We start from the raw sequence: 27,021 nt of genomic DNA, 5'->3' as shown, positions 1-27,021 counted from the left end.
ATGTGTCATACTGATGTGCAGATGCTGGACCATTCTTAAATCCCTGGAATAAATCCCACTTGATCATGGTATATGATCCTTTTATTCTATTGTTGAATTTGGCTAACATTTGTTGAGGATTTTGCATCCATGTTCATCATGGTTATTTGGCCTCTAATTTTCTTCTCTTGTGGCATCCTTGTCTGGTTTTGGTATCAAGGTAATGCTACCCTTAAATGAGTTTGGAAGTGTTCCTGCCTCTTCAATGTTTTGGAAGTTTGAAAAGGCTACGTATTAACTCTTTAAATGTTCGACAGAATTCACCCGAGAAGCCATCTGGTCCTGGACTTTTGTTTGTTGGAAGGTTTGCCATTACTAATTCAATCTCCTTAATAGTAACTGGTCTTTCCAGATCTTGTATTTCGTCAAGCTTCCGTTTTTGTAGGGGCCCCTGGGTGGCTCAGTTGGTCAAGCACCTGACTTCAGCTCAGGTCATGATCTCGCGGTTTGTGAGTTCTAGCCCCACACTGGGCTCTGTGCTGACAGCTGGTAGCCTGCTTCGGATTCTTTGTCTCCCTCTCTCTCTGTCCCTCTCCCACTCATTCTCTCTCTCTCTCTCCCTCAAAAATTAAAAAAGATTCAGTTTTTGTAGGTTATAGGTTTCTTGGAATTTATCCATCCATTTCTTCTAGGTTGTCTAGGTGGTTGGCATATAATTGTTCTTAGGTGTCTATGATCGTTTGTATTGAGTGCAATCTATTTTAACATTTCCTTTTCTTGTTTTAATTTTACTGTTATAACATACAGTGTTACGTTAGTTTCAGGTGTACAATATAGTGATTCAACAATTCCATACATCAGTGGTGCTCATCATAACAAGTAAACTCCTTAATCCCCAACACCTACTGCATCTCCTCTTTGATTTCTAATGTTTTAAATTTTTTTTTTAGTATTCATTTATTTTTGAGACAGTGTGATTGCAGGAGGGGGCACAGAGAGGGGGAGACAGAATCTGAACCAGGCTCCAGGCTCTGAGCTATTAGCACAAAGCCTGATGCGGGGCTCCAACTCATCAACAGTGAGATCATGACCCAGCCAAAGTCAGACACTTGACCAACTGAGCCACCCAGGTGCCCCTGATTTCTAATTTTAATTGACTCCTTTTTTTCTTGTGGTAAGTGTAGCTAAATGTTTGTCTATTTTTATTTTTTCAAAAACTGAGCTCTTAGCTTCATTGATTTTGCTTTTTTTTTTTTTTTTTATCCTATTCCCTTTATTTCCACTCTGATCTTCTGATTTCCTTCCTTCTCTTAACTTTGGACTTTGTTCTTCTTTTTCCAGTTCCCTGAACTGTAAAGTTACATTGAGACTTTTCTTGTGTCATGATTTAAGTATTTATCACTGTGAACTCCCTCTTTGAACTGCCTTTGCTCTGTCCCATAAATGTTGGTATGTTGTTTCCACTTTGATTTGTCTCAAGGTATGCTTTTAATTTCTCTTCGACTCACTGGTTGCTCACGTGCTTGTTGTTTAATCACCTACTTGTGAATTTTCTAGTTTTCTTCTTGTAGCTGATTTCTAGTTTCAGAACACTGTGGTCAGAAAAGATGCTTGATGTCAATCTTCTTAAACTTACTAAAACTTGTGTGTGGCCTTGAACATAGAATCTATCCTGGAGATTGTTCCAATTATGGGTTAGAATGTATATTCTGTTTCAGGATGGAATGTTTATATAATCTCTTAAATCTATGTGGTCTAAGGTAACATTTATAAGTCCATTGTTTGCCTACTGATTTTCTGTCTGTAAGATCTATCCATTAATGAAAAGTAGGATATTAAAGTCGCCTACTGTTACTATATTACTGTCAATTTCTCCCTTTAGGTCTGCTGACATTTGCTTTCTGTATTGTGGTACTTCTATGTTGGGTGCATAAATATATACAAATGTCCTATCCCCTTGTTGGACTGACCCCTTATTATTACCTAGTGCCCTTCTTGTCTCTTAGGACAGACTTTGTTTTAAAGCCTATTGTGTCTGATGGAAGAACAGACATCCCAGCTTTGTTTTCGTTTCATTTCCGTGGCATATCCTTCTCTATCCCTTCACTCTCAATCTGCATGTGTCCTTTTACATGTGAAGTGAGTCCCTTATAGGCAGCATATAGATGGGAGTTCCTAAAAATTCTGAATATAGTTGATATGCAACGTCACATTAGTTTCATGTGTACACTATAGTCACTGAACTTTGCTGTACCTTCTGCTATGCTCACAAGTGTAGCTCCCATCTCTCACTATACAATGCTATTAAGGTATCATTGACTACATTCCCTGTGCTGTGCCTTTTATTCCTTGACTTAATCATCCCATAACCAGAAGCCTGTTATTTCCCACTCACTTTCACCCATTTTGCCCAATCCCCTACCCTCTCCTCTCTGGCAACTATCAGTTCCCTGTATTTATCAGTCTGACTCTTCTTTTTTGTTCAACTATTGTGTTTTTTAGATTCCACATCTGAGTGAAATCACAAGGTGCTGGTCTTTTTCAGTCATCTTTTCAGTGAGCATACTGTAGTCGTGGGTGGGGTCTTTTTTTTTTTTTTTTTTAATCCATTCAGTCACTATGTCTTTTGATTGGAGATTTCAGTCTATTTTCATATTTCAGGGGCACCTGGGTGGCTCAGTCAGATAAGCCTCAGACTCTTGGTTTCAGCTCAGGTCATGATCTGACAGCTTTGGGGGGTTCAAGCTCTGCATCGGGCTCTGTGCTGGCAAGTGCAGAGCCTGCTTGGGATTCTCTACTTGTCACCAACTTACGCTGTGTGTGCGCCTCTCTCTCAAAAGAAATAAACTTTAAAAAATAATTTTCCACAGGTATGTACTTACTTTCAAAATTGGTTTCTGGCTACTTTGTATTTCCTTTGGTCTCTTGCTCTCTTCCTCTGTGGTTTGATCTTCTGTAGTCATGTGCCTTGATTTCTTTATCTTTTGTGTGTCTACCTAAAGTTTTTGTTTTGTGGTTACCATGAGGCTTGCATAAAATCTATGTGTAATAGTCTATTTTAAGTTGATAACGACTTAGTTTGAATGGAATCTAAAACTGAACATTTTGACTCCTCTCTCAACATTTTATGCTTTCGATGTCACAATTTATATCTTTTTATCTAGTTCATCCACTAACAAATTATTGTAGTTATTTTAATACTTTTGTCTTTTAACCATGACAGCCTTATTCTGAATGTAATGATGTATTTACCTTTACCAGTGAGGTTTGTATTGTCCTATGTTTTCCTGTCACTAATTAGTGCCCTTTCAGCTTAAGGAAGCCTCTGTGACCTCTCTGGTTAAGACTGGCCTGATGGTGTTTGTCTGGAAAACTCTGATCTTTGCTTCACTTCTGAAGGACACTTTTGCTGAACAGAGCTTTGTGAGTGGCCGTTTTTTTCTTTCAACACTTTGCAGGTTAGAATGGAGTTTAATGATACATTCAAAGTTGGTGCTGAAAAATCGGATGGTCTTATATGGGTTCCCTTGTACTTAACACATTTTCTTGGCTGCTTCAGATTCTCTCCTTGTCTGTATCTTCTGACAATTTAATTATAATGTGTCTTGGTGTCGGTCTCTTAATTCCTCTTACTTGGAACTCTCTGGGCTCGTGAATCTGGATGTCTGTTTCCTTCCTCAAGGGAGAAACGTTTTCTGACCCCTTCTTTCTCTCTCTGCTCCTCTGAGACCCCTGTAATGTGACTGTTGGTCAGCTTGATCGTATTCTCAAAGTCTGTTAGCCCATTTTCCGTCTTTGCTCTTCTGATAGATGGGATTCTACTGTCCTGTCTTGGATTGCTCACCCATTCTTTGAATATATGCCATCTGCTACTGAACCCCTCTCATGTGTTCTTCAGTTCGATTACTGTATTGTTCACCTTCATGATTTCGACTGGGTACTGTCTTCCTTTTTCTTTGTTGAAGTTTTCACCTTACAGGCATTGTTCATTGGACCATGATGAGCATCATTCTGACCACTGTTTTGAACTCTGTCAGTAAAATCACTCATCTCCATTTCATTAACGTCTTTTTTGATGTTTTACGTTGTTCTTTGCTTTGCAACATAACCCATTTCGTTTTCCTTGACATTCCGTGTTGGTTTCTAGGCACCGGGTAAAAGAGCCACCTCTCTCAGTCTTGGATTGGTTTAAAATTCTTGTAGATGAACCTTCTCTTTCAGCTCTGCCCTAGCTCATGGTGTCTCTGAAACATTTGCATTTGTCCAAGCAGCTTTCTTGCTTCTTAGTGACACCCAGTAGTTGAGGGCAGGCCGAGACCTGTCAGTGTCCCAAAGGGGCGGATCTCAGCCAGCAGCTTTTAAAGTGTGCAGATCTACCGTGTTCAGGGCAAGACTAGGAGGTGGTGTCTGCTCCCTGGGCTCTGAGCCCTAAGGGACATCCATTTCCTTTTTTTGTTTGCTTGTTACCATCCCACTGAACCTGTGAACACCAGCCCTCCTGGCTACCGAAGCCGGATGATTGAGCTCGTGTCTCCTGGTGGCAGCCACGAAAACCAGAGCATCAGACGTGTGGACATTCTCCTTTCCAAGAGATCCCATGTGACCCGGAGGGAGGAGGCGAGAGGGCAGGAAGATGGCAGCCGCCATAGTCTCTGGACAGTATTTCAGGTGGCCCCTATGTGTGTTATTAAGTTAGAAGCCTACACATCAGGCTGAAGCTTTTATGATAAAGAGGCCTCTTGGAAGACAGCATGGGTGTATTTTACTCTGCTGCCCCTGAGCTGAGCCCTGGGGGGTTAGCCATGGTGAGGCCGTGTGAGCCCATTAAGTACTATCTCTTAGTTCACTACAACCTCGTGGCTACATTGGATTGAAAGCTGTATGTTTTGGGGGCCCATCTCAGGCAGAAATCTTGAAAGCTGGGGCATCAGATGCAGGGTTCAAAGCTCTCTTCAGGAAGAAGCTCAAAGTTGTGAGTTCCTTTCTGGTTGTATGTTGCCACACCGGGGCTGGAGTTGATGATGGCACTGTGTTGTGTCTCAGCCTCTCCTACCAGTTTCAGTGTGGGGTGGGTGTTGTTCCCCGCCCCTTTGCCTCATCTGTGTAGAAGTCCCTGGTATGTGCTGGGTTTCTTTCAGAGGGAATCATCCTGGATGCAGCTACAGATTCGGGGTGTGTGTGGGAGGAGGCAATTTCAGGACTCTTCTATTACCATCTTTAACCTGTTAAGTGTGTGGATTATTTCTATGTCTACACAAAGATGTGTTGTGCCTGCTTTCATGAAACAAGTGTTTCTTTTGCATAGACGGGGCTCAAGCTGTAGGTCCGAGAAAGCAGCAGAATAGATGATAAGAGATGATGCGTGATGAGCTTCCCTGAAACGACGGAGAAGGGATGGCATTATTTTGGGTTAAGGAAATGTTGTGCACAGGCTCAAGGGGACTGGTGCCACAGCAGGCTCCAGGTGGAGAACACGGGCTCTAGTGGCCACGACAAAGGGATGGTGTTTGAAGGTAGCACACATCTGGGCCGAGGAGGAAGGTGGAGTCTGCTGTATCACATGATGAGGGATAAATCTTGACAGGAGCAGCTCACATGAACAGTGGTGCTCTTTTTATGAGAATCGGACCAACCTTGATGATTGGTGGGTGGTAGTGGGGCTTGGCTAGGGAAGGTAGGAAACGGTTGATTTTGGAGGTGATGAACATATTTAGGACCTTGTTTGTGGTTATGATATCATGGGTGATGCATATGTCGAAACTAATTCAGACCTATACATGTGTGCATTTTTTAGTATAACAATTTGAAAAAAAAATAAAAGAAAGTAGATAAAGAAGAAAGGAACCCTGGGGAAGTGTTCTAGATCATAAGTGATTAGAACAAAATGACAACTAAATGCACATGTGACCCTTTACTGGATGCTGAATGAAAAAAAATAGCAAGCTATAAAGATTATTAGTGGCAGAACTGGGGATATTTCAACTATGTATATTACTGTATGTATAATCAACTATGTATATTACTGTATGTATAAATATGTCAATACAGATACATAAAGCAAACCTGGCAAAGTGTTCAGTTAACTCCAATTCTGCCATACTCTGAAATTATTCTACATAGGAAGCTAGGGAACCTCTTGACAGCTGTTAAGATGATGAAAAAGGAGGTAGGGGACGTGAGCCATCAGGAGTTGTTACTAAGGCATAGACCCCTGTATATGTAGCTCACGAAAGCAGATAGACTTTGTTAATTTGTTTTTTCCAATACGGTGTAAGCTGCATGATGTTGTCCCAGTACAAAAAGGTGTAGTGAGCCACATATGGTATGCAGAGACTTACAGTGCTAAGTATTTGGTGGTTTGAGGAAGCACTCTAACTCATGAGGCCACCTGGTATGATGTCACCCACACTTGAGGAAGTACGTGGGAGAGTATCTTTGCAGTATGGGTCTGTAAATCCTGGCCTGCTCACAGCTCAGACAGTCAAAGCACAAGGAATCATGCTGCACTCACTTAAATCCCTATGTACATCCTTCAAGAAGACAGTTGAGGTTTTCTTTTCCTTAAATGCAGCTGACTTACAGAGTTGGAAAAACACCACCACAGCCAATCCACTTTATACCAGCCAGTTAGCCTAACTCACCCACATACAGCACCTCTGCCCCAACCCTCTCTGCTCTATAAATCATCAGGACCACAACCTGATGTGTACTAATAAATTCGGGTGCTTTCTGGACACTTCCTCTTTGCCAGTGTTGACAGGCCTAAATAATTAATGCTTTTAAGCACCCAGGGCTCTGAATCTCACTTGTTAAAAATATACAACTCAGTTTCACACGCTTTGCTTATGACTTCAAAGGGAGGGCAAATCCTGCAGCGGGGAAGTAACAAGAAAGGCACACAACCTCCATTGTTTTGGGAGTTTATAGGCTTTTCAAAGGTGTATGTTTGTTCATATGCTGAACTATCACTTTCAGTCATAACAGGCCATCAGTTGCATTCAGATCTCACGGGGACAAAGGGAATCTGATGCGGACACTGCCCTAAATCACTGAGGTGTAACCAAGCCAGGAAAACCACTTCACACATTCTCTTCCTTCACAAAAGACCAGAAACTGGGCTTTCCTGCAAGATTTGACTTTTCTGGAGGAACATAGGACTTTGCCCACTGCTTGAGGTTCTTAAAGTTCATCCGATTTGCTTCATTGGCCCTCTTTCACTCTTCATTTCCTCCATTCCTTAGAACCTCACTACCATCTGATGAGCTCAGCAACCTGGGTCTCCTCAACCCCACGCAAAGCAGCCTTCAAAGGTCTCCAAGTAGCAGCAGCTCACCACCAGGCGAGGTCTTACACTTCGGCATCGCCTGAAAGCGTTTTATCATGTCCAACTTTCAAATTTTCTGGACCATGGTCCCTTACCACCACAGAACTCAGTCACATTCCTTCCTTTTTGTCCCGCTCATTTTGGTTGGGCACTTGGCCTCTGTATGCTATGATCATGGAACATCTTAAGTATAAAATGAATTTGACAACGCACTAGGATCCCAGAGCTTTAAGTGTGAGGGATCAAGGAGCCACAGGTAAGATCAAGAGGGTCAAGTATAACCAGGTTAGACCCAGGAAAAGGAAACCTCAAACATGGGAGCTGCCTCATGCTGGGCCTTGAGAGAGGAGGGGGACAGAGCAAGTGCTTGTGGCCTTCATACCCCCCCCCCCCCCAATGTCTAGCATGGCAGAAAAAACCAATAAGCAGCAGGCTGATGACAGTCTAGCATCATTTCTGCCTCATACCCTCCAGTTTTCTTAGAACCCAGTCTGAGGCACAGAATACTGCTGAAGAGCACTAGACTCTTCCCTCAACAGATTCACCTTTTACTTCCGTCCTTCTTGTTCCTTAGTAATGTTCCACAAGCATCTTCACCTTGCTCAGGCCTCCATCATCTTCAAAATGACCTTGTCTTTTATTTCCCTGAAGACACACCGCATTGCACCTGCTGCCCCTCCCCCCTGCTTCCCACTCCTGCGCTGCGCTGTCACCCAAATGGAGGTCTGCCTCAGGACGCCAGCTCCAAGCACCTTCGGGCCCACTTTCTCAGCTCCCGCCCCGCAGCGATCATTTCGGTGGAGCGCACCATCAGATCCCCCAGTCTGCCCCTTTAACACCAGTTACAGACCTGTGCTTCAACCCCTTTCCGCACGGGACCTAGGCGTGCCAGTTTCGCAAACACAGCGTGTCCCCAGGCAAAAGGATCACGATCTTCTTCCAACCAAATGCCTTCCTCTCGTTTCCCAGTCAGGCCTGAAGCCCCAGGCGCCACAGTTGCCAATCCCACCCTGCCAGTCCTGTCCTCCTACCCATCTCTGCTCTCTCTCACGCCTAGACTCTGAACTCCCATAACCTGGCCTTTTGTGTTTCCCTCTGAGACAGATGCAGCTCCAAGAATATAGCTTTTGAGCCGTTTCGTACCTGGTAAGCCCCCCCACACTGACTAACGTGAGTCCAACACCTTTGCCCCACACTCCTGTCACAGAACTGTGATCCCAGCCTGCCACTGCAACGTTATCTCCTGCCCTTCTGCTTGGGCCCGATTTTTCTACAGCAGTGGACTCTGGGGTCTTTTGTGGCCTTGGCCCAAGGTCTTCATCTTCACTTAACATTATTCCTTCTTCAAAGAGTGCTCGGTTCCTACTTTACTCTTCAAAACTGTTCACAGATACTAATTCATGGTAAAGCCTTTTCTGTTCTCCAAAACGAATGAAACTTACCTCCTATACTGTCTTGTTCCTTTTTTTTTTTTTTTTAAGATTTAGAAAGGGGGAGAGAGGGGCAGAGGGAGGGAGAGGGAATCTCATGCAGGCACTAGGCTCATTACAGAACCCGACGCAGGGCTCGATCCCATGACTGTGGGATCATGACCTGAGCCAAAACCAAGAGTCTGATGCTCAATCAACTGGGCCACCCAGGCGCCCCTACATGACCTTGTTCTGAGTAATGGACAGAATGGCTGACCCGTTGAGGGGACTTGGACTATGTGACTCATCTCTGTACCTAAGACATTTATGATGGTACCGTGTACACAGTGGACATTAGGTGATTTAGCTGATGACCTGAGCAGACAGGTCACCATCTCCAGCCCTGAAAACAAGCTCCAGGAGTAGCTAAGACAGACACTTACCCATGGATTCTGAAGTCTGACTGCCAACCACCCGGAGCAGCATGGGCTGACTGCTGTCTGACCTCTGAAGAGAGGTAGAAGGAGAAGACACCGTTGTACCATTCACCTTGGCCTCGGCCTGGGGCTGCGGTATCCAACAGAAAACAGAATTAGTTTTCATGATAAACACTCAAATGTATACATTTAAAATGACTGTACATAGGACTCAGAAATTATGACCTTTTTTACTTAGAAACTTCCCAAATTTGGCCGTTGATAAGCTGCACAGATAGTGTCTTTGTATCTGAATTGTACCCCCTTATACATTTGAAAATGAACGACAGCTCCTTGGGAACAAGATCTATAAAATCATGAGACCCAGTAACTGGAGGACTTAGAAGGTGATGTGACAATGGGGAAACCATGTGAGACCACAAAGATGTAGTGGAGAATGCATAGTTTTGTGCAGTATTTGGAGAGAACACATCTCAAACTTCAAAATTCCCACAAAGCCCAGAACCCGTGCAGGTAGGGCCTACCACAGTGCACTGTCTTGCTAGGTTTTCAATGGAGGTTTCCAAAATGAGGCTGTAAGAACTAGCAACAGGGGTCCCCGGGTGGTTCAGTTAAGCGTCTGACTTCGGCTCAGGCCATGATCTAGTGGTTCGGGAGTTCGAGCCCCGCATTGAGCCCTGTGCTGACATCTCGGAGCCTGCTTCACATTCTGTGTCTCCCTCTCTCTCGGCCTCTCCCCCACTCAAGCTCTGTCTCTCTCAAAAAGAAACAAATCGAAAGCTACACGGGAAAATAAGACAATCCAAAGAAAGGAGCCCCATTTCGAGAGGGCACGGTTTCCATTCACTTTTAGGAGACCGGTGGAAACCTTCCAGTACTTTTTCCCGAGCTCAATTTTAAGTCGCTCAAAGAAACAAATTCCGTAGGAAACCACCTTGGACACCTATACATAGACAGAGTGGTTTCCCTCCTCTTCTGGTAGCCCTCATTAGGCAGCACTTTGCCAGGCACCTACGAAGTACTCAACCAATCGCTACTTCTGGCAGTTCTACAAAGGACGGCGTGTCCCAGTTGCTGGTGTGGTGGACGCGAGAAGGCGGACTTTGTGGAGCCGCGGGCCTCACCTGCTCCAGCAGCTGCCTGAGCCGGTGCAACTGCGACTCCAGCTGCTTGTTGTGGTCTTCCAGGATCTGCATCCGGGCCTCCAGGCGGCCTTTGTGCTGACGCAGTAGCTTGGCCTCGGCAATGAGCTCGGCGTCCCGGGGACTTTGTGGAGAGGTGGGCATCATTTCAGGAGGGGACGGCAGTGGGGACAGGCCTTTATGCTCATGCTGCTGCTTGAGACGGTCATACTCTGCTTGCAGGTTTCTGTTGGCATCAGAAAAGTGAAAAAAGAAAACAAGAAACAGCAAGTTGCAAATCGTCTTCCAAATTCAGACAAAATGGCAGAGAGCTACATCTGACCGCCACCAAACACAACAGCAAGCAAAAGAGAGGTACTTAATGAATGGTTTTTATGAGGACGATCAAACAAAATAAAATCGGAAGCTTCCGCCCGGTGTGTGAGGGAGAGGCTTTTCAACTTTTTATTTTATACTAAAGGCCTTCTAAGTGCCACATTCACATGAATAAGCAGCAATGGATTTAGTCATTTTACACCCATTTCCTCCTAATGCCATGAGATTACAATTTTTATACCTCTATCAACACTTTTATTTTTTTAAAGCAAACATTTTCAGCAGCAACGTGTAACAGCATAGTGAGAGCGTAACCATGATTCCATCACACTGTTTTAATAAATAAATTCAACATTCGCCATATTTTCTTCAAAGGTTTTTTGAAGAAATAAAGCCGCAGCTTTCCTCTCTTCAATATCGAATCTCAGCCCCTCCTCCCCACTGGTTCCCAAGAGATAATGCCATCCCGAATTACAGGTCTATCATTACCATGAATGTATCCACAAATCTTAGGTTGAACTTGGCAAAGATGTTGGTATCTGGCTGCTATTCTTTATCTACAAAAATGGCCATTTCATGGGATGCAATCTAACAGCATTATTTTGCCATGTTCTTAGACTTTAAGAACATTATGTTTAAGAAGGTACATACCATTCTAAGAGTTGCATTTTGCCTTCAACACGTTTTGGAGATTTATCCATGTTGATACATAATAGTTGGTGGTTTTAATTGCTGTAAGGTATTATTCTCCTGCTTGAGTAGGTCAACAACATTATCCCGTCAATGGATATTTAAGTTGTTTCCAACCTTCACTCTTACAAACAGAGATGCAATTAACTCCTTTCTGTCTCTTTGGATACCTGTTGAACTTGTTCATGGCAGCCTGTAGTACACAGATTTTAAACTTCAATATATTCCTCTATGGGTTCTGCTCTTCTGCTTTAAGAAAATCTTCCCTACACCTACAGGGTAAAGTTAAAAATTCGGGGGTTTTCTCACACTGAGAACTTTACCAGCCTCTCTCGGGGCTGGCCTAAAGACATGATCTAATTTTACTCCCCATCTCATAGAGAAGTTAAGCCAGCCCCTTTCACTGTCAGGTCCATCTTTTCGTCACTGGTTTCTAATGGCAGCTCTGCAGTCCATCAAGCACCCATAAATACACAAGTGTGCTCCTGAGCTCTGTTCTACTGGTTTCTTTTTATGTTCCCATGCAGACTGCACACTGCAACTTTAAATAAATGAATGTCTGGTAGGCCCGCCTACTCTGTCCTGCCTTAAAAGGGTCTTGGCTCTTCTTGTTGAAATTTGGGGTTTGAATTACATTGGGTGTATAGAGATTCAGCAGAGAAGAAGTCACTTCGTGTTACTGAATCTTCACATCCAAGAATGTGGTGAGTCTCTGTACTCCATTCTTATTTTACATACATTAATGATAATCTGTCATTCACTGTGCTTTTTGTCCTTGAGCTCTTCAGCTTGAATGCTGAAACCAGTTTTGTTTTTTAATAAATACATCTGAGACTGTAGATTTCCTGCTTGCTTTAGAAATGCCAAGACTACATTTCCAAATGAGGACACTTATACGACTGCCTACCGTGTGACTAGTTACGGTGAATACCCAAATAAGATGAAGGGTCATCTGTGAACAACGGGTGTCTGTCCTCAGTTGGGAGAACTTCTTATCCACACATGTGGGAGGTCTAGATCTCTGAGAAAAGCCCTGAGATACAATCAGTTTTCCCCCTGTCCAGTTCGAGGAAGTAAGATAATCGCGCCACCGGGTTTCTAGGCGAGGAAAGAGTTCTTGTGGTTCTGTAGCTGGAATAACTCGATGGCATGTTCTCCAAAAGGCCGCCTCTCCACATCGAAGACGTAAAATCCATTCCATTCTCTCTCTCTCTGTAAAGCTCTCTCCCGGACCTAGTTTTACAAGGGTTCTGGAAATTGTGGCAAGTCATGTGGGAAATCAATACATGATCTTTGTAATCTACAGGAAGATCATCTCTGGTATGTTTTGACTGAAATCCTATCTATACCTATGTGCTATCAGGAAACAGCAAGGAAAGCTGTGTGTGCACTTTGCTTCACGGCGCAAAGTTATAATAAGACAACTTCTCAAAACAAGTTTACCCTGAGCCAGGCTCTGTGCATCAGTCCTCTAGGTGGGAACCGAGGTATGGAGTTGCTGACATTAATTAGATGCAGTTCTTGACTACTCAACTGACAATCATCTGAACGTTTGCGTGAACCTGCAGCCGCATCCAGTGTTGACAGGGTTTCATTTGTTAGGAATTACCTTTTCTCCCCCTTGCAGTTTTCCACTACAGGAAATCCAACATTGCTGAAAAGTCCCAACTCATCCCACCTTTTAACGTCAAATCTCCTTCAAGATTCTTCTTAAAAGCACTAGTTTTAGAGGCAGAGCTGAGGACAGTATAGCAAACGATGGCCATCTTCTTACCTACTTTTCTGTGACGAGAGAGGTCTTCCTTGGTATCTTGATCTTCTGGATCTAGCTGTCCAAGGAGCTGTCTTTTTACGAGTTCTTTTTAAGTGCCTTTGTTCAGAAAACATGGCTTGGTAATACAACATATTACACTTCTGTTTTTGTGTTTTCCAGTGAAAGCCAAAAAAGGCTCATTTGAATCTGCCAGGACTTCCCAAAGCTGGGCTGTAAAGAATACCAATTGCTCTACAGAGGCCCTTTCCTTGCCTTCCCAGATGTTAGAAATTTTGCTCAGGGGACCATTTCCTTAAAGACTCCTATCCTTCTTCAGCTCTGGAAGATTCTCTGCTATTGTGACTTCAAATACTGCTTCTCTGCCGTTTCCTCCATGTTATTCTGAAGTACATGCTAGATATATTTTGGAGCCTTGTGGTAAATTCTCCCTCTCTCTTAATGGCTCATGTATATTTCTTTTAATGCTCTTGTCTTCTCTGATGGGGGTAAAGTCTAGAATGTGTCCTACTTTTAAAAATTAAGTTTATTTATTTTGAGAGAGAGAGAGGGCAAGAATCCCAAGCAGCCTCTGCGCTGTTGGCACAGAGCTAGACATGGAGCTCAATCTCATGAACCATGAGATCATGACCTGAGCCCAGATCAAGAGTCAGGCTTAACCAACTGATCCAGCCAGGGGTCCCTAGGATTTGTCCTATCGAGTTTAGTAATTTCAATGACCATAGTTTGCATTTCCAAGGAGGTCTTTTGCAATGTCTTTTACTAGGCAAGGATTAAATGAGCCACACAAGTGCCCTTCTCCTGAACAAACAGGTGACATACATAAATCTTCTACTAAGCTCAATAACAAACGTGATTTCAAGGGACTAGTTTTTACTCCTAAAGGTTCAAAAATAGCTCAAAAGAGGGATCTTGGCCAGAAACCAAGTAAAATACCAAGTATTTGAAAAACTGATGTTTGAGGTGTTGAATTAAGAGAGAACTTTTCCTAATTCATGTCATGGTTGCAGGGGTATCAGGGCATACTTTTGCTAGAGGCTGGGAAGGAGTTATTTTCTTATACTGAAGAGCATCTATGCCAATGCCTTTGAAAGTTCACCATCATGCTAGGTTTTGGGGACACATTATTTATAAAGCAGGTAGGGGGACATCACCCCCATACAAGACCAATGGAATACTCACTGAGTTCCAAGGTGAGTTGTTTTAAAGCTTAACCACCAATACACAGTTTACTCATTTTAGCAGTTGGCTGTTGATTTATATATTGGTAACAATACATACTGTGCTTTTCTTGAAGTTATGCATGTACATCTCACCCCAATTAATTCTCTCATTAGAATGTATTTATGATGTCATTTCAATAGAGATGAATATATGTCTGCAATCAGACAACGACCCCACAGAGAATCTATTTACATTCTTGATTATCTTGTAAATTATATTTCTCTGGTAACTCTCAAATTAAAATTCACTGCACATGGCTTTTGTCACCACAATTTCTTCCAGCAGCCAGTCATCCTACTCTCCATACAGGTTTAAAAATGCCCTCGACAATTATGTAGATGTATCTGGTTATTTTTATGTCAATAAGTGTACAAACATGGTTGTCCAAATACAAATTTACATTAAAAAGTTTCGTAACCAGAACGTTTCACCCCAAAACAGTATACACACGTTTTCCCCTGTGCATGTGGAACATTCTCCAAGACAGATCACATGTTAGGCCAAAAACAAGTCTCAACAAGTTTAACAAGACTGAAATCGTATCAAGCCTCTTTTCTGACCACAAGGGTAGGTAACTACAAATCAATTGCAAGAAAAAAATACTGCCAAGACACAAACACGTGGAAAGTAAACCACGAATGGGTCAACAAAAAATTCAAAGAGGAAGTGAAAAAATATAGAGAGACAAATGAAAATGGGAACAGAATGATTCAAAATCTTTGAGCCACAGAAATTCTAAGAGGGAAGTTTTCAGGGATTCAGGCCTAGTTCAAGAAACAAGCAAAGTCCCAAAATAATCTAACCTATGACTAAAGGAACTAGTAGAGGAAAAATCAACAAAACCCAACAAAGACCAAAGTTAGTAGAAGGAAGGAAATAAAGATCAGAGTGGGCAAGAATGAAATAGACTAAAAACCCAGAAAAAAAAAAAAAAAGTCAATGAAATCCAGGGCTACTTCTCTGAAAAGATCAACAAAATTGATAAACCTTTAACCAGACTCATCAAAAGAAAGAGTACTCAAATAAATAAAACCAGAAATGAGAGGGGAGACATAATAACCAACATGACAGAAATAAAAAGAATTACATAGCAATAAAGTGCACAACATAAAATGAATGGGTAAGTTCCTAGAAACCTACGATCTCTCAAAAGTGAATTAGGAAGAAACAAAGTTTGAACACATCGATCAGTAGTAATGAGGCTGAATCAGTAATCAGAAAAACTCCCAAAGTCTGAGACCAGATGGCTTCACGGGTATTTGATATGAAACATTTAAGGAAGAGCTAATAACTGTTGTTAAAAAAAAAAAAAAATTACAGGCCAGATATCCCTGATGAATGTAGGTGAGAAAATCTTCCACAAAATTTAGCAAACCAAATTCAAGAATCTATTCAAATGATGAATCGACAGGATATACCACATTAAGAAAATGAAGGATAAAATTCTTATGATTATTCTAGTGGAGGAAGAAAAAGCATTTGACAAACTTGAACATCCATTCATGATCAAACCTCTCAACAAAGTGGGCTTAGAACACACTTCAACATACTAAAGGACACGTATGGCAAAGCCACAGCTAACATCACAGTCACTATGGAAAACTTGAGAGCTTTTCCTCTAATGCCTGGAACAAGACAAGGATGTCCTGTCTCACCACTTTTATTCAACAGAGTACTGGAAGTCCTAGCCACAGCAATCTGGCAAGAAATAAAGAACATCCAAACTGGAAAGGAAGAAGTAGAACTGTCACTATTTGCAGATGACAGGATACTATATAAGGAAAACCCTAAAGACAAGAGTAAGTAATAAATGAAATCACTCAAGTTGCAGGACACAAAATTAATATGCAGCAATATGTTGTGCTTCTATACACTAATAATGGAGTAGCAGGAAGTAAGACCATCCCCTTTACAACAGCATCAAAAAAGAATAAAATACCTAGGAATAAAATTTAACTGTGAGGAGGTGAAAAGCTTGTACTCTGAAACCTCTAAGACTTGGACTAAAGAAGACACAAACAAATGCAAAGATTTTCCATGTTCATGGACTGGAAAAATTAATATTGTTAAAATGTCCATACTACTCAAAGCAATCTACAAGATTCGATGCAATCTCTATCAAAATACCAATAATATTTTTCACAGAAGTAGAACCCATAAACTTAAGATTTATATGGAATGACAAAAGATCCTGAGAAGCCAAAGCAATCTTGAGAAAGAACAAAGCCGGTGGTATCACATTGCCAGATTTCAAGTTATACTACACAAAGCTGTAGTAATCAAAATAGCATGGCACCGGCACAAAAGAGGACACCTAGATGAATAGAACAGAACATGAATAAATACACACTTGTATGGTCAACAGTGTACGACAAAGGATGCAGGAATATCTAATGGGGAAAGATCGTTTCTTCAATAAATGGTGCTGGGAAAACTGGACTGCTACATGCCAAAGAATGAAATTGGACCATTTTCTTACTCTATACATAAAAATAAACTCCAGATGGATTATAGACTGAAATGTGAGATCTAAAACCTTAAAACTTCTCAAAGAAAACATAGGCAACAATCTCTTGGACACTGGCCTTAGCCACATTGTTTTGGATAGGTCTCCACAGGAAAGGAAAACAAAAGCAAACATAAACCACTGGAACTACATCAGAGTAAAAAATTTCTACACAGCACAGGCAACCTACTGAATGGAAAAAGATATTTGCAAATGAGGTGTCAGAAAAGGGGTTAATACACATAATGTATAAACAACTCTTACAACTCAACAGCAAAAAAACCAAATAATCCAATTAAAACATGGACAAAGAATTCTGAGTATACTTTTTTTCTTCAAAGACATACAGATAGCCAATGGACACATGGAAAAAATGTCTAACATCACCTATCATCAAGGAAATGCAAATCATAACTGTAGTGAGATAGGACCTCACCCCTGTTAGAATGGTTCGTGTCAAAAAACCAAGAAACAAGTGTTGGCAAGGAGGTGGAGAAAAAGGACTCCCTGTGCACCGTTGGTGGGAGTGTAAATTGGTACAGCCTCTGTGGAAGACGGTATGGGGTTTCCTCAAAAAATGAGAAATTGTACTACCGTACGATTCAGAAATTATACTTCTGGATATTTATCTGAAGACGAGACTAACTTAAAAAGTGGTATGCACTCCCATGTCTACAGCAGCATTATTTACTAGAGCAAAAAACACCCACAAGTCCACTCTTCGAAAAACAGATAAAGATGCGGTGTATAAACTATTTGAGTATTAACCATAACAAAGGAAAGAAATCTTGTACTTGTGACAACATGGATGAACCTACACAGTATTATGCTAAGTGAAGTAAGCCAGACCGAGAAAGGCAAATAAGCATATGATTTCACTTATATTGGAATCTGCAACACAACAGGAACAAACACCAAACGGAACAGACTCATCAATCCAGAGCTAGTGTTTGCCAGAGGGGAGAAGTAGGGAGACAGGCGAATTGGGTGAAGCGGATTAGGAGGCACAAACTTTCATTTCTAAAGTAACTCATGCGGATGAAAAGTACAGTATAGGGTTTGGGAATATCGTCAGTAACGGTCACTACACATATCACGGGGGGCACTGCATACTGTATAAAAGTGCTAAATCATTATGCTGTACATGTGAAACACGACACTGAACGTGAATTACACTTCAATGAAAAAATTCTGTTAGACAAAAAAATAAAAATATTTAAAAAGAGCTCGTGAAAAATAGATCGATGTGAAAGGACTTAGATAACTTGTCAATTACTCACATATGAAAATGAGCAAATTGTTGGCTCATGTTCTTTACTTTAGAACTTCATAGACAGTTCTCAACGAGCACTGAATGTTACTCTAGAATAACAGGTTATACTAATAAAGAAAAGCAAATTCTTTCTTTTAAAAATTTTTTTTAAATGTTTTTTTAAAATTTATTTTGAGAGAGAGAGAGAGAGAGAGAGAGAGTGTGTGTGTGTGACCAAGGGAGGGACAGAGACAGGGGGAGACACAGAATCTGCAACAGGCTCCAGGCTCTGAGCTGTCAGCACAGAGCCCGATGCGGGGCTCGAACCCACGAACCGCGAGATCATGACCTGAGCTGAAGCAGAATGCTTAACCGACTGAGCCAGCCAGGTGCCCCCAAGAAAATCAAATTCTTAACCGTGGGGCACCAGACTGGCTCAGTTGTAAGAGACTTCGTGACTCTTGATCTTGGGGTCATGAATTCGAGCCCCATGCTGGGTGTACAGATTACTTAAAAATAAATAACGTTAAGAAAAATTTCCTAAGCAACTAATGGACAGAAGAATCAAATCGGCCTCAGATCTACCTACTGAGAACATGAAACCGCCTGGCCCCTCTAGCAATCCTAACTAGCTACATGCCAGTTATGATAAAGAACATTACAACCATCTTGGTGAATTTACAGAGGTCAAGTGTTTTCACTGTAGGTCATCTGCTCTTTAAATGGACCTTCCATGCTATGTATAATTACATAATTGTGTAATGGTATTTCTGAGATAAAGAACTGAAAGTCATTTGCTTGTCATCAATGTCTTCTTACCTGTATTCGACACTCAACTGCAGACCAAAGCATGAGCACATACACGGTCTACTGCATCAAGAGGAAACCACCACAAAGGTCTGCATCTAAAAATTATTAGGCCCAGAGAAACCCAGCTTTCCCTTCACACTTTATAAAAAGCACCTCAATCATAGCCACCAATCTGGATTCAGGCGAAGACACTGTATGATATAGAACTATCACAGCTACTATAAATCTAGCAAATTAGCAGTTTCTAAAAAAAAAATGAGAAAGACAAGTTTTGCAAGCATGAAGTATTTTAAAAACGGGAAATGGCACAGAGCTCTTTCAATTATAATAAATTTAAAGCTATCCTGTAAAATTTTATCAAGCACCAAGTCAAAAATACTCCTAAACTAGAAAGAAAAAGACGTTAGTGTGCCTTGGCATGACAGTGTTAATTAAGGAGCCGCTCACAGGGTGGGAAGTGAAAGTGTGCATATTTTAGGTCTGCCTTAAGCAAAAACAGGAAAAATGGTAGGACCCCCCCAGGCTCTTATTTCTAATCCTTCTCTCTTAACACCGTCATCCTTTCATGTATTCAGAGCTCTTAATTCCAACCCCTGTCCTGCTGAAATTTGCTCAGCATAAAGGTGTCATACAACTTTATTAAACCTTAGTTGCATTTTTAAATAATGTACTATTTCTTCCAGTGATATCTCCATTAAAAGAGATGTGGAAGCATGTACAGGAAAATACGATTGTTTTTGACACGTTGCATTTTTGGTGCCTTTTACCACCCATGGCTGAGGAGGGAATTAGAACACAGTTTGAGGGGTGCCTGGGTGGCTCACTTGGGTAAACATCCAACTCTTGTTTTCGGCTCACGTCATGATCTCATGGTTCAGGAGTTTGTGCCTCCAACAGGCTCCCCGCTTGGGATTCTCTCTCTCCCTCTTTTTGCCCCTCCCTCACTTGTGCGTGCACGCTCTCTCTCTCTCAAAATGAATAAACATTTGGGGCGCCTGGGTGGCTGTCAGTTGAGCGTCCAACTTCGGCTCAGGTCATGATCTCACAGTTCGTGGGTTCGAGGCCCGCACTGGGCTCTTTGCTGACAGCTCAGAGCCTGGAGCCTGCTTCGGATTCTGTGTCCCCATCTCTCTCTGCCCCATCCCTGTTCATGCTCTGTCTCTGTCTCAAAAATAAATAAAACATGAAAATAACTTTAAATGAATAAACATTAAAATAACATGGTTTGAACACATGGCTTTGGAATCAGGAAGACCCTGATCCACAACTAGACTCTGAGATTTGCTGACTCTCTAGGCAACAGACTTAAGTACTCATTTCATCAGGGGCATTAATGAGGCGGTATGTGGCCCATATTCCCTATGTGCAGCTTTCTTAGAATCATGGCCAGTGCATTCTAACTGTTCATTCTTAACTTCTTTCTCTCTATATTCTCTACTTCTTAGATTTGGAACTCCAGTGGGCTGAAAGCTTCCTACCCACAAAAAAGTATTTAGATTATCTGAAATGAAAGCTATAACTACTTAGACTTGGCAAAAAATAAACATATATAGTGCTTAGAAATGGATTCTTCAAGACTTGTCTTCCTTATATATATGTCAATTCTAGCCCCGCCCCCAGTCAGTACTGCACCAACCCCAGAATTTGGCAATTTTTTTTTTTTTTTTTTTTGGTATTTTCCACCACATGTGCTACAGTCAAGTGTATCAGAGCTGAGCACCTAGGTAAAATAAAATCACTGAGCTAAGGTCACTAGGATGAGATTTCCTTTAAAACCATCATACGATGGCCAGAGATTATGGTGATAATAAAATGTTGAAGCCAAGTCTCCAGGGTTAACGTATCTAGATGTACTCGATTTTGGGGATATGCCCTTGACACATCAGGGGATATCTTAGTTGGGTTCTAACACAACCTGACAATATTAATGGGCTTTAGTGTATCTTCAATGGCAGATATTTTTCACAAATTCCTGATCAGGGACTAACAAACTACTGTCTATAGAATAAATACGTTAATCAAAAGTTCAACAAAAGAAGAGAAAATGGCATAGAAAATCTGAACTCTATACCTGGAAATAAGGCAGACGACAAAACGCAGAACAACAATGACAATGGCTACTCTTCACCATTCAGAAAGCACACTAGGATCGGAGCGGTTTTTGAAGTGAGGGATCTAGTTCCCAGGAATAGTACCATTGGGAGAAGTATGTTTCAATTTTCAGACAAATACAGTAAAATAGCAAACTTTCATTGTCTGTGGTCAGCAAAAAGCCCTAACAGTCGCTAGGAGAATCATAATTTTAAGCTCTGTGTGTCCCGGTTTGAGTCCCTCATGAGTAGTTAGGCTCGGCCTTAAATTCTCCCAGTAAATTCATCTTGATGGCCTATTTTTCACTTCCTGGCACACATTGCGCTATACTCTTGCCATATCTGATCCTGTGGCCTCCTATGTTACAAGGACAGAAACTACAGAATCATTTCTTTAAAATAAGTCCCAGTCCTTGTACGTGAATGTTAATGTTCCGCTAAGTGGACACAGCCCAAACGTCCGTCACCTGCTGCGTGAAGAGAGAACCGCGGCGTATCCCTATCACAGAGTATCATTCAGTAATGAAAACCAATGAAGTACTACTACACGCTACCACATACACGTCCTGCTGAATACTATGCTGCATGAAAGGAACCACTTACACAAGACTACATATCCACAGACAGGGTCAGAAAAGAGAGGAGTAACCATCTAGGGCTGGACCAAGGTTGTTTTGGGAGAACCAGACAGTGACTACAAATGGGTAGGCGGTTTCTTTTTGAGGTGAGGAAATTGTTCCAAACCTGACTGTAATGATGGGTGTACGACTCTGTGAAGATGCTGCTGAAGAAAGAATTACACAGTTTAAATGGTTCAATTGCATGGCATGGGAACTGTATCTCAGTAAAGCTCTCACAAAAAATTAAGTTCTTGAGGTGCCTGGGTCAGTCCGTTGAGCGTCTGACTCTTGATTTCTGCTCAGGTCAGGATCCCAGCATCACGGGATCAAGCCCTGTGTCGGGCTCTGCACCGAGTGCAGTCTGCCTAAGATTCTCTCTCCTTCTCCCTCCCCCTCTCTAAAATAAAAAAAATTAAGTTCTAGATTCGAAATCCTCTTTTCTCATAGCATACAACGTATTTTCCCAACACAGACTAACTTTCGAATGCTCTCTCCTACTATGGAGGAATCAAGTGTAAGCCGTGCATATAAAAGAAAAACGGTGTATATGTGCCCCGGGGAATTAACTATGCAGATACTTCTCAATACTTTTAGATGACAAATTTTAATAAGAGCCTAAAAACAAGCCCAGAAAATGCTCAAGTCAGGGTCAACCTCCATAACTTACTTGTTTTCACTCTACTGGAAAATGAGAGCACCACCTAAATAGGTATAATAAAAGGTCCGGGGAGAGAACAGTAACATAAGAAATGGAAAAAACAAGGAAGGCAGCTAAAAATCAACCCCCCCCAAACCCATCCTGCAACAGGAACATTCCAAGGGGTATTCATACTTTCGTTTAATCAACACATATTTGCACACCCAGCACCACAGAGATGGAGATGTAGGCTGCTTGGCACCACATTGGTGACGGGCCTTACCCTAATGCCCACTGACTGAGAATTATGCTCATTGCTTCAGCTAAAATTACAGGTTATTTTGGTCTCTGAAAAAATCACTTTGATTTATTAGGAAATTATAGGAAAAGGATCACAGGGATTTATTTATGCCCTATAGTAGGCAGCCAGAGGGGTACCACAAGTAACCCAGAACTGCGAGATACAAAAACAGTCAACTTTAATTATAAAGATAGTTTAAAAAACGGAGGAGGAGGAGGAGTTCAGTTATCTGCAGAAGCCATCCACTTACCAAGTGATATACACCAGGAACCCACTTCTAACTGCGCAGACCCAATTACAGTCGAGTAGGCCGGGAGGGCCTTCATCTTCCTTCCATCCATTTTTTCTTCCTAGGAGGTTCCTAACCTTACCCTAGGCCTCCACCTCCTCCAAGCTCACCGCTGCACACACCCCAAACCCACTGGTCCTCAATCCAGACTTCTCGTGCAAACTTCACACCTGTCTTTTTCAACAGTGTCCTGCATGTCTCCACTAGCCATGGGGTCCGTGAACTGGAACTTGCTAATAAGCCACACAGTGTTGGTATATTGATCGTTTATCCTCGAACACTGCAGTGTCAGAAAAAAGCAAATCAGCTTCCTCAAGTAGCATTCCTCCGGACCACACAGTAGCTACCTCTCTTGTACATGTATCCCTTAAACTGTGGCTGAAATGAACACTACCCTGGCATTTCTGTTATAAGATAAAGAAGAAATGTCTTCCCATGAATTGGTAATACACATTTAAATATTTCACAAACCAGGAGAGGCCTCAAATAACAACTAGCCTTTGCGTCTAACTACTTAAAAAAAAAAAAGATTCAACAGCAACCGTGATAGAAGCAGAAGTGGCTGCCTTTGGTGGACAGCCTTTAAAATTCAATCAGTTAAGAACAAGTAAGAACTCGATGTATCAATTTTGTCAAGTATTTGGCGAGAGTGCTTATTGATACTGTGACTGGAAAGCCAGGGTTACTCACTGGGATATTCCATAAAAAGAGTACAAAGAATTTCCTTTCGCCATGAGAGATGACTTAATACCTATCTTTGGATTTTCCAGACTAAATAATTTTGGTGTCTGCATTTACAGGGCTTCATTACTAGAGCAAATCACAAATAACTGTTGTGAGAAAAATCCAGGCTTCATCGGCACAGACACCTCTCACAGCTCCTTCCTCCAATGTCCCCCCAAAGACGATAGCCCTAGGCTTCTCACCAACCACGGGAGAGAGCCAATTGTACTGTTTCCTGGCCTAGTTTTCAAATTTAGTACACATTTGAATTTCTAACCAAAGTACGTTCTGCTGAACATTACAGCTGGGCTGAGGTCAAGTATGTGTCAACACTGGGTTAAACAAATCTAATCCTGTGTCTTTACTTCTGGACTCCTCAATGCAAGGGTGAATTAATCATGACTCTCCAATGCAAGTGTTTCCACAGCTTATCCATGGAATCACTTAAAAAATTTTTTTTTTTATGTTTTATTTATTTCTAGGGGAGAGAGAGAGACAGTGCGAGCAGGGGAGGGTCAGAGAGAGAGGGAGTCACAGACTGAAACAGGCTCCAGGCTCCGAGCTGGCAGTCAGCACAGAGCCCAACGCGGGGCTCGAACCCACGAACCGCGAGATCATGACCTAAGCGAAAGTTGGACGCTTAACCGACTAAGCCACCCAGGCGCCCCGAATCACTTTTTAAAGAGTATCTTAGAGGTATTTTGCAAAACACATCATTTTAGGCAACAGAGACCTTCTTCCATGGAGAAATGTCATCATTTCTTTGGCCTTTACTGTTAAGCCTTCCACAGTTACCAAAGGCACTAGAAGTACCACATAAAATTTCTTTCAGTCTCTGTTGTAAAAGTACTGATAAGGACACTAGCCAGTGATCACATCAAGTGGTAACGCTGTTTAAGGGTCCAGGACTGCCAGGGCGGCTGGGTAGCTCACTCAGTTGAACGTCTGACTTTAGCTCTGGTCATGATCTCATGGTTCATGAGTTCAAGCCCCGCATCAGGCTCTGTGCTGACTGCTTAGAGCCTGGAGCCTGATTCAGATTCTGTGTCTTCCTCTCTCTCTGCCCCTCCTCCCCTTGTGCGCGTGGGCACACTCTCTCTCAAAAATGAATAAACATTAAAAAAAAAAAAAAAAAAGAGTCCAGGACTGCCCAAGTTTATATCCAAGCCCCATTCCTTGCTAGCTCTATGATGTGCCCTTTGTACTTGGTGCCATGGAATCTTTATTTGGGAAGCAACTTCTCCTTCTTAGCGTCATTGTTAAGAATTTAATAAGATTGCACATGTTCTCAGACCAGTTCCTGTCCTTAGCAAGGATATGGCGCTTAAATGACAGCTATTTGTTTTTATTGTTGTTACTATTTAGAGTCAGGAAAATGGTGTTCCCTTAGGAAGGTGTAGGCTTCTTTCATCCAACATTAAGAGACTGACATATAGTGCTGTTTCCTCTTACCTACTAGCTACGGGGAAACTGGGATCGACTCTGAACCTCAGTTTCATGAACTATACTAAGTATCCTACTGTGTACAATGATTGACTGTTTAGACTGTGGGAATCTTATCGCTATGTTTTTTTTTCAAATCTTTTCTGGAGACTGAATACATAATATCAGTACAGCAAATTGCCCCATGAATCGCTTTGGACAAACAGAGCTCAGTAGGCCCAGGATACAGTTCTTCTTCTCTATTCATGGACTTTTGTCAATCAGTAGCTTTTCCTGTGTCCTGCGTTGCTCTGGTTTTGAATGATCGTTTCCCTGTTCCCCAACTAAAAATTTTCATGCCACCTGATTTCTCTCTCTTGAGTATGCCTTATTAATTTGATGACCTTTCAACCTCTTCTCCCTTCTTCACTTGCCCACGCCAGCCTTAGCTCAGACCCTGCCATCTTTCAGTGAACTGTTTCCACTACCTTTCAACCAAAAAGTAGATAAGTCCTGGGAAAGTCCTATCTGGTCTTTATTTCCAGCTCCATTTTTGAAGGCCTCTCCAGTCCCTCCCGACAGCCTTCATCATTTACCTCTGTGCTCCGAAAGCGATCGTAACGATGCCTTGTAATTAGCGGTTTACAATTAGTTGTTTGTATTTTAATGCCTTTTCTTCAGTTTTGAGCTCCATGAAGGGAAGAACCAAGGCTTATTCATCTTTGTAGTCCTGCAGTTTGAGAAACACATGAAGCGTTCGCTACCTGTCCACTGAATCGAATGGGAATTCTGTCCTCAGGCCTGGGAAGGAGCTCGAGTGACCACCACTATCCGTTCTAGGACAGCAGAATGGTAGCGCAACGCAAGCTATGAGGATGAGGGTCTTCCTGAAGCATCTAAAAAGGGAAACTGGACTGAAAGGGCTTTACCTTTTATCCAGCCTGTTCTAGGGAGGGGGCAGCTGTGTACCTGTAACTCCTGAGTATTCCTGTCACTAGACGGTACGGTACTTTGGTTTTTCCGAGACTCCTTCATGACTATCCAGTTTCCTACGCCAAGAATCTAAGCTCACCAGACGACTGCATGAGTTTTATACTGATCTCTAAGGTACCGGACTGTGAGTTAGAGGACCTGGCGCGGAGCGGCAGCCCCAGTCTCTAAAATAAACATCTCTTCTCCATTTAAACAGATTAACTATTTGTACTTCAACGCCACGGTGTTTCCCCCACAGAGGTTTAAGGCAATAGTATTACACTTCGTACAACATGACAATTAAAAAGAGAATTAGGAACAGGGGAGAAATAAACTGACCTGGGTAATCCATCCTTTTGCACCAATCGGTTAGGATGAGCTGGTCCCCTCGGGCTTTGATTTGGTTAACTCCGGATAAACTGAAGGAAACGGAGTAACTGGACTGGATAGTTCGAAACCGAGCCTCTGAATCCTGCTGACTGCACACCCTGGACCAGTATCCCCTCCCTCAGTAGAGCTACGTCGGCTGACTCCTGCCCAGCTTAGTAAATGAGATGTGTACACCCTTCAGCTTTTCTTCATAAAGCTTCCCCTCATATGGTCACTTCCCTTACTAGAAAAGATCTTGGATGTCCAATTTATGCAGGAAAACTCACTCCCTTTAATAAAGCTCCGCAGTCCTTTGTTTTGGGGGGGGGGGGCACATGTTGCCAAGTGACCTGAAAGCCTAGTTTCAGTAATTTCGTGGATACTGCTGCTCTTTCCCCCCAGTCCCACGGGTAAAAAAAAAAATGTACAGGCCACCTATGAGCCTCAGTCTGCACTAATGACCAGTGATGTCTAGCGGACACTGAACGCTCATGCCATTGTCCTCCGTGCCCCTGCCCCTTGCCCTAACATCCATCATCCACACTGTCTTCAGAGGTGGTCTTCTCCCGTTCAAAGCCACACCTCCTCCTGAGCCCATAACCGCTCTCCCTCCTGCCTCCTCCATCATTCCCAAGTTCTCCTCCCTCTTCTTCTGGCACATTCCCCCAGTGTGTAAAAGTTATTAGGTAAGTAAAAAGAGAAGACCGAGGTGAACCCTACATGGTATTATTGTACCAAA

The 27,021-nt window shown here is 42.3% G+C and overlaps 1 protein-coding gene across 8 annotated transcripts in view; it reads right to left on the bottom strand.

Moving 5' to 3' along the window:
- The window catches only part of DMD (dystrophin), a 634,325-nt gene that overhangs the window by 22,424 nt on the left and 584,880 nt on the right, over nucleotides 1–27,021 (bottom strand). For all 8 annotated transcript variants that reach the window (XM_039248767.1, XM_039248768.1, XM_039248770.1 and 5 more), the window contains 2 exons: nucleotides 10,274–10,517; nucleotides 9,156–9,279 (listed from right to left, as the gene is read on the bottom strand). In XM_039248767.1, coding sequence (XP_039104698.1) covers nucleotides 9,156–9,279; nucleotides 10,274–10,517 — 368 coding nt within the window. The remainder of the gene's footprint in view (nucleotides 1–9,155; nucleotides 9,280–10,273; nucleotides 10,518–27,021) is intronic.

This window comes from Hyaena hyaena, unplaced genomic scaffold (genome assembly GCF_003009895.1).
Source record: "Hyaena hyaena isolate Hyena2069 unplaced genomic scaffold, ASM300989v1 scaffold_318, whole genome shotgun sequence".
Classification (NCBI taxonomy): Eukaryota; Metazoa; Chordata; class Mammalia; order Carnivora; family Hyaenidae; genus Hyaena; species Hyaena hyaena.
Note: the sequence above shows the minus strand (reverse complement) of the source record. Positions and strands in the feature narration are given on the sequence as shown.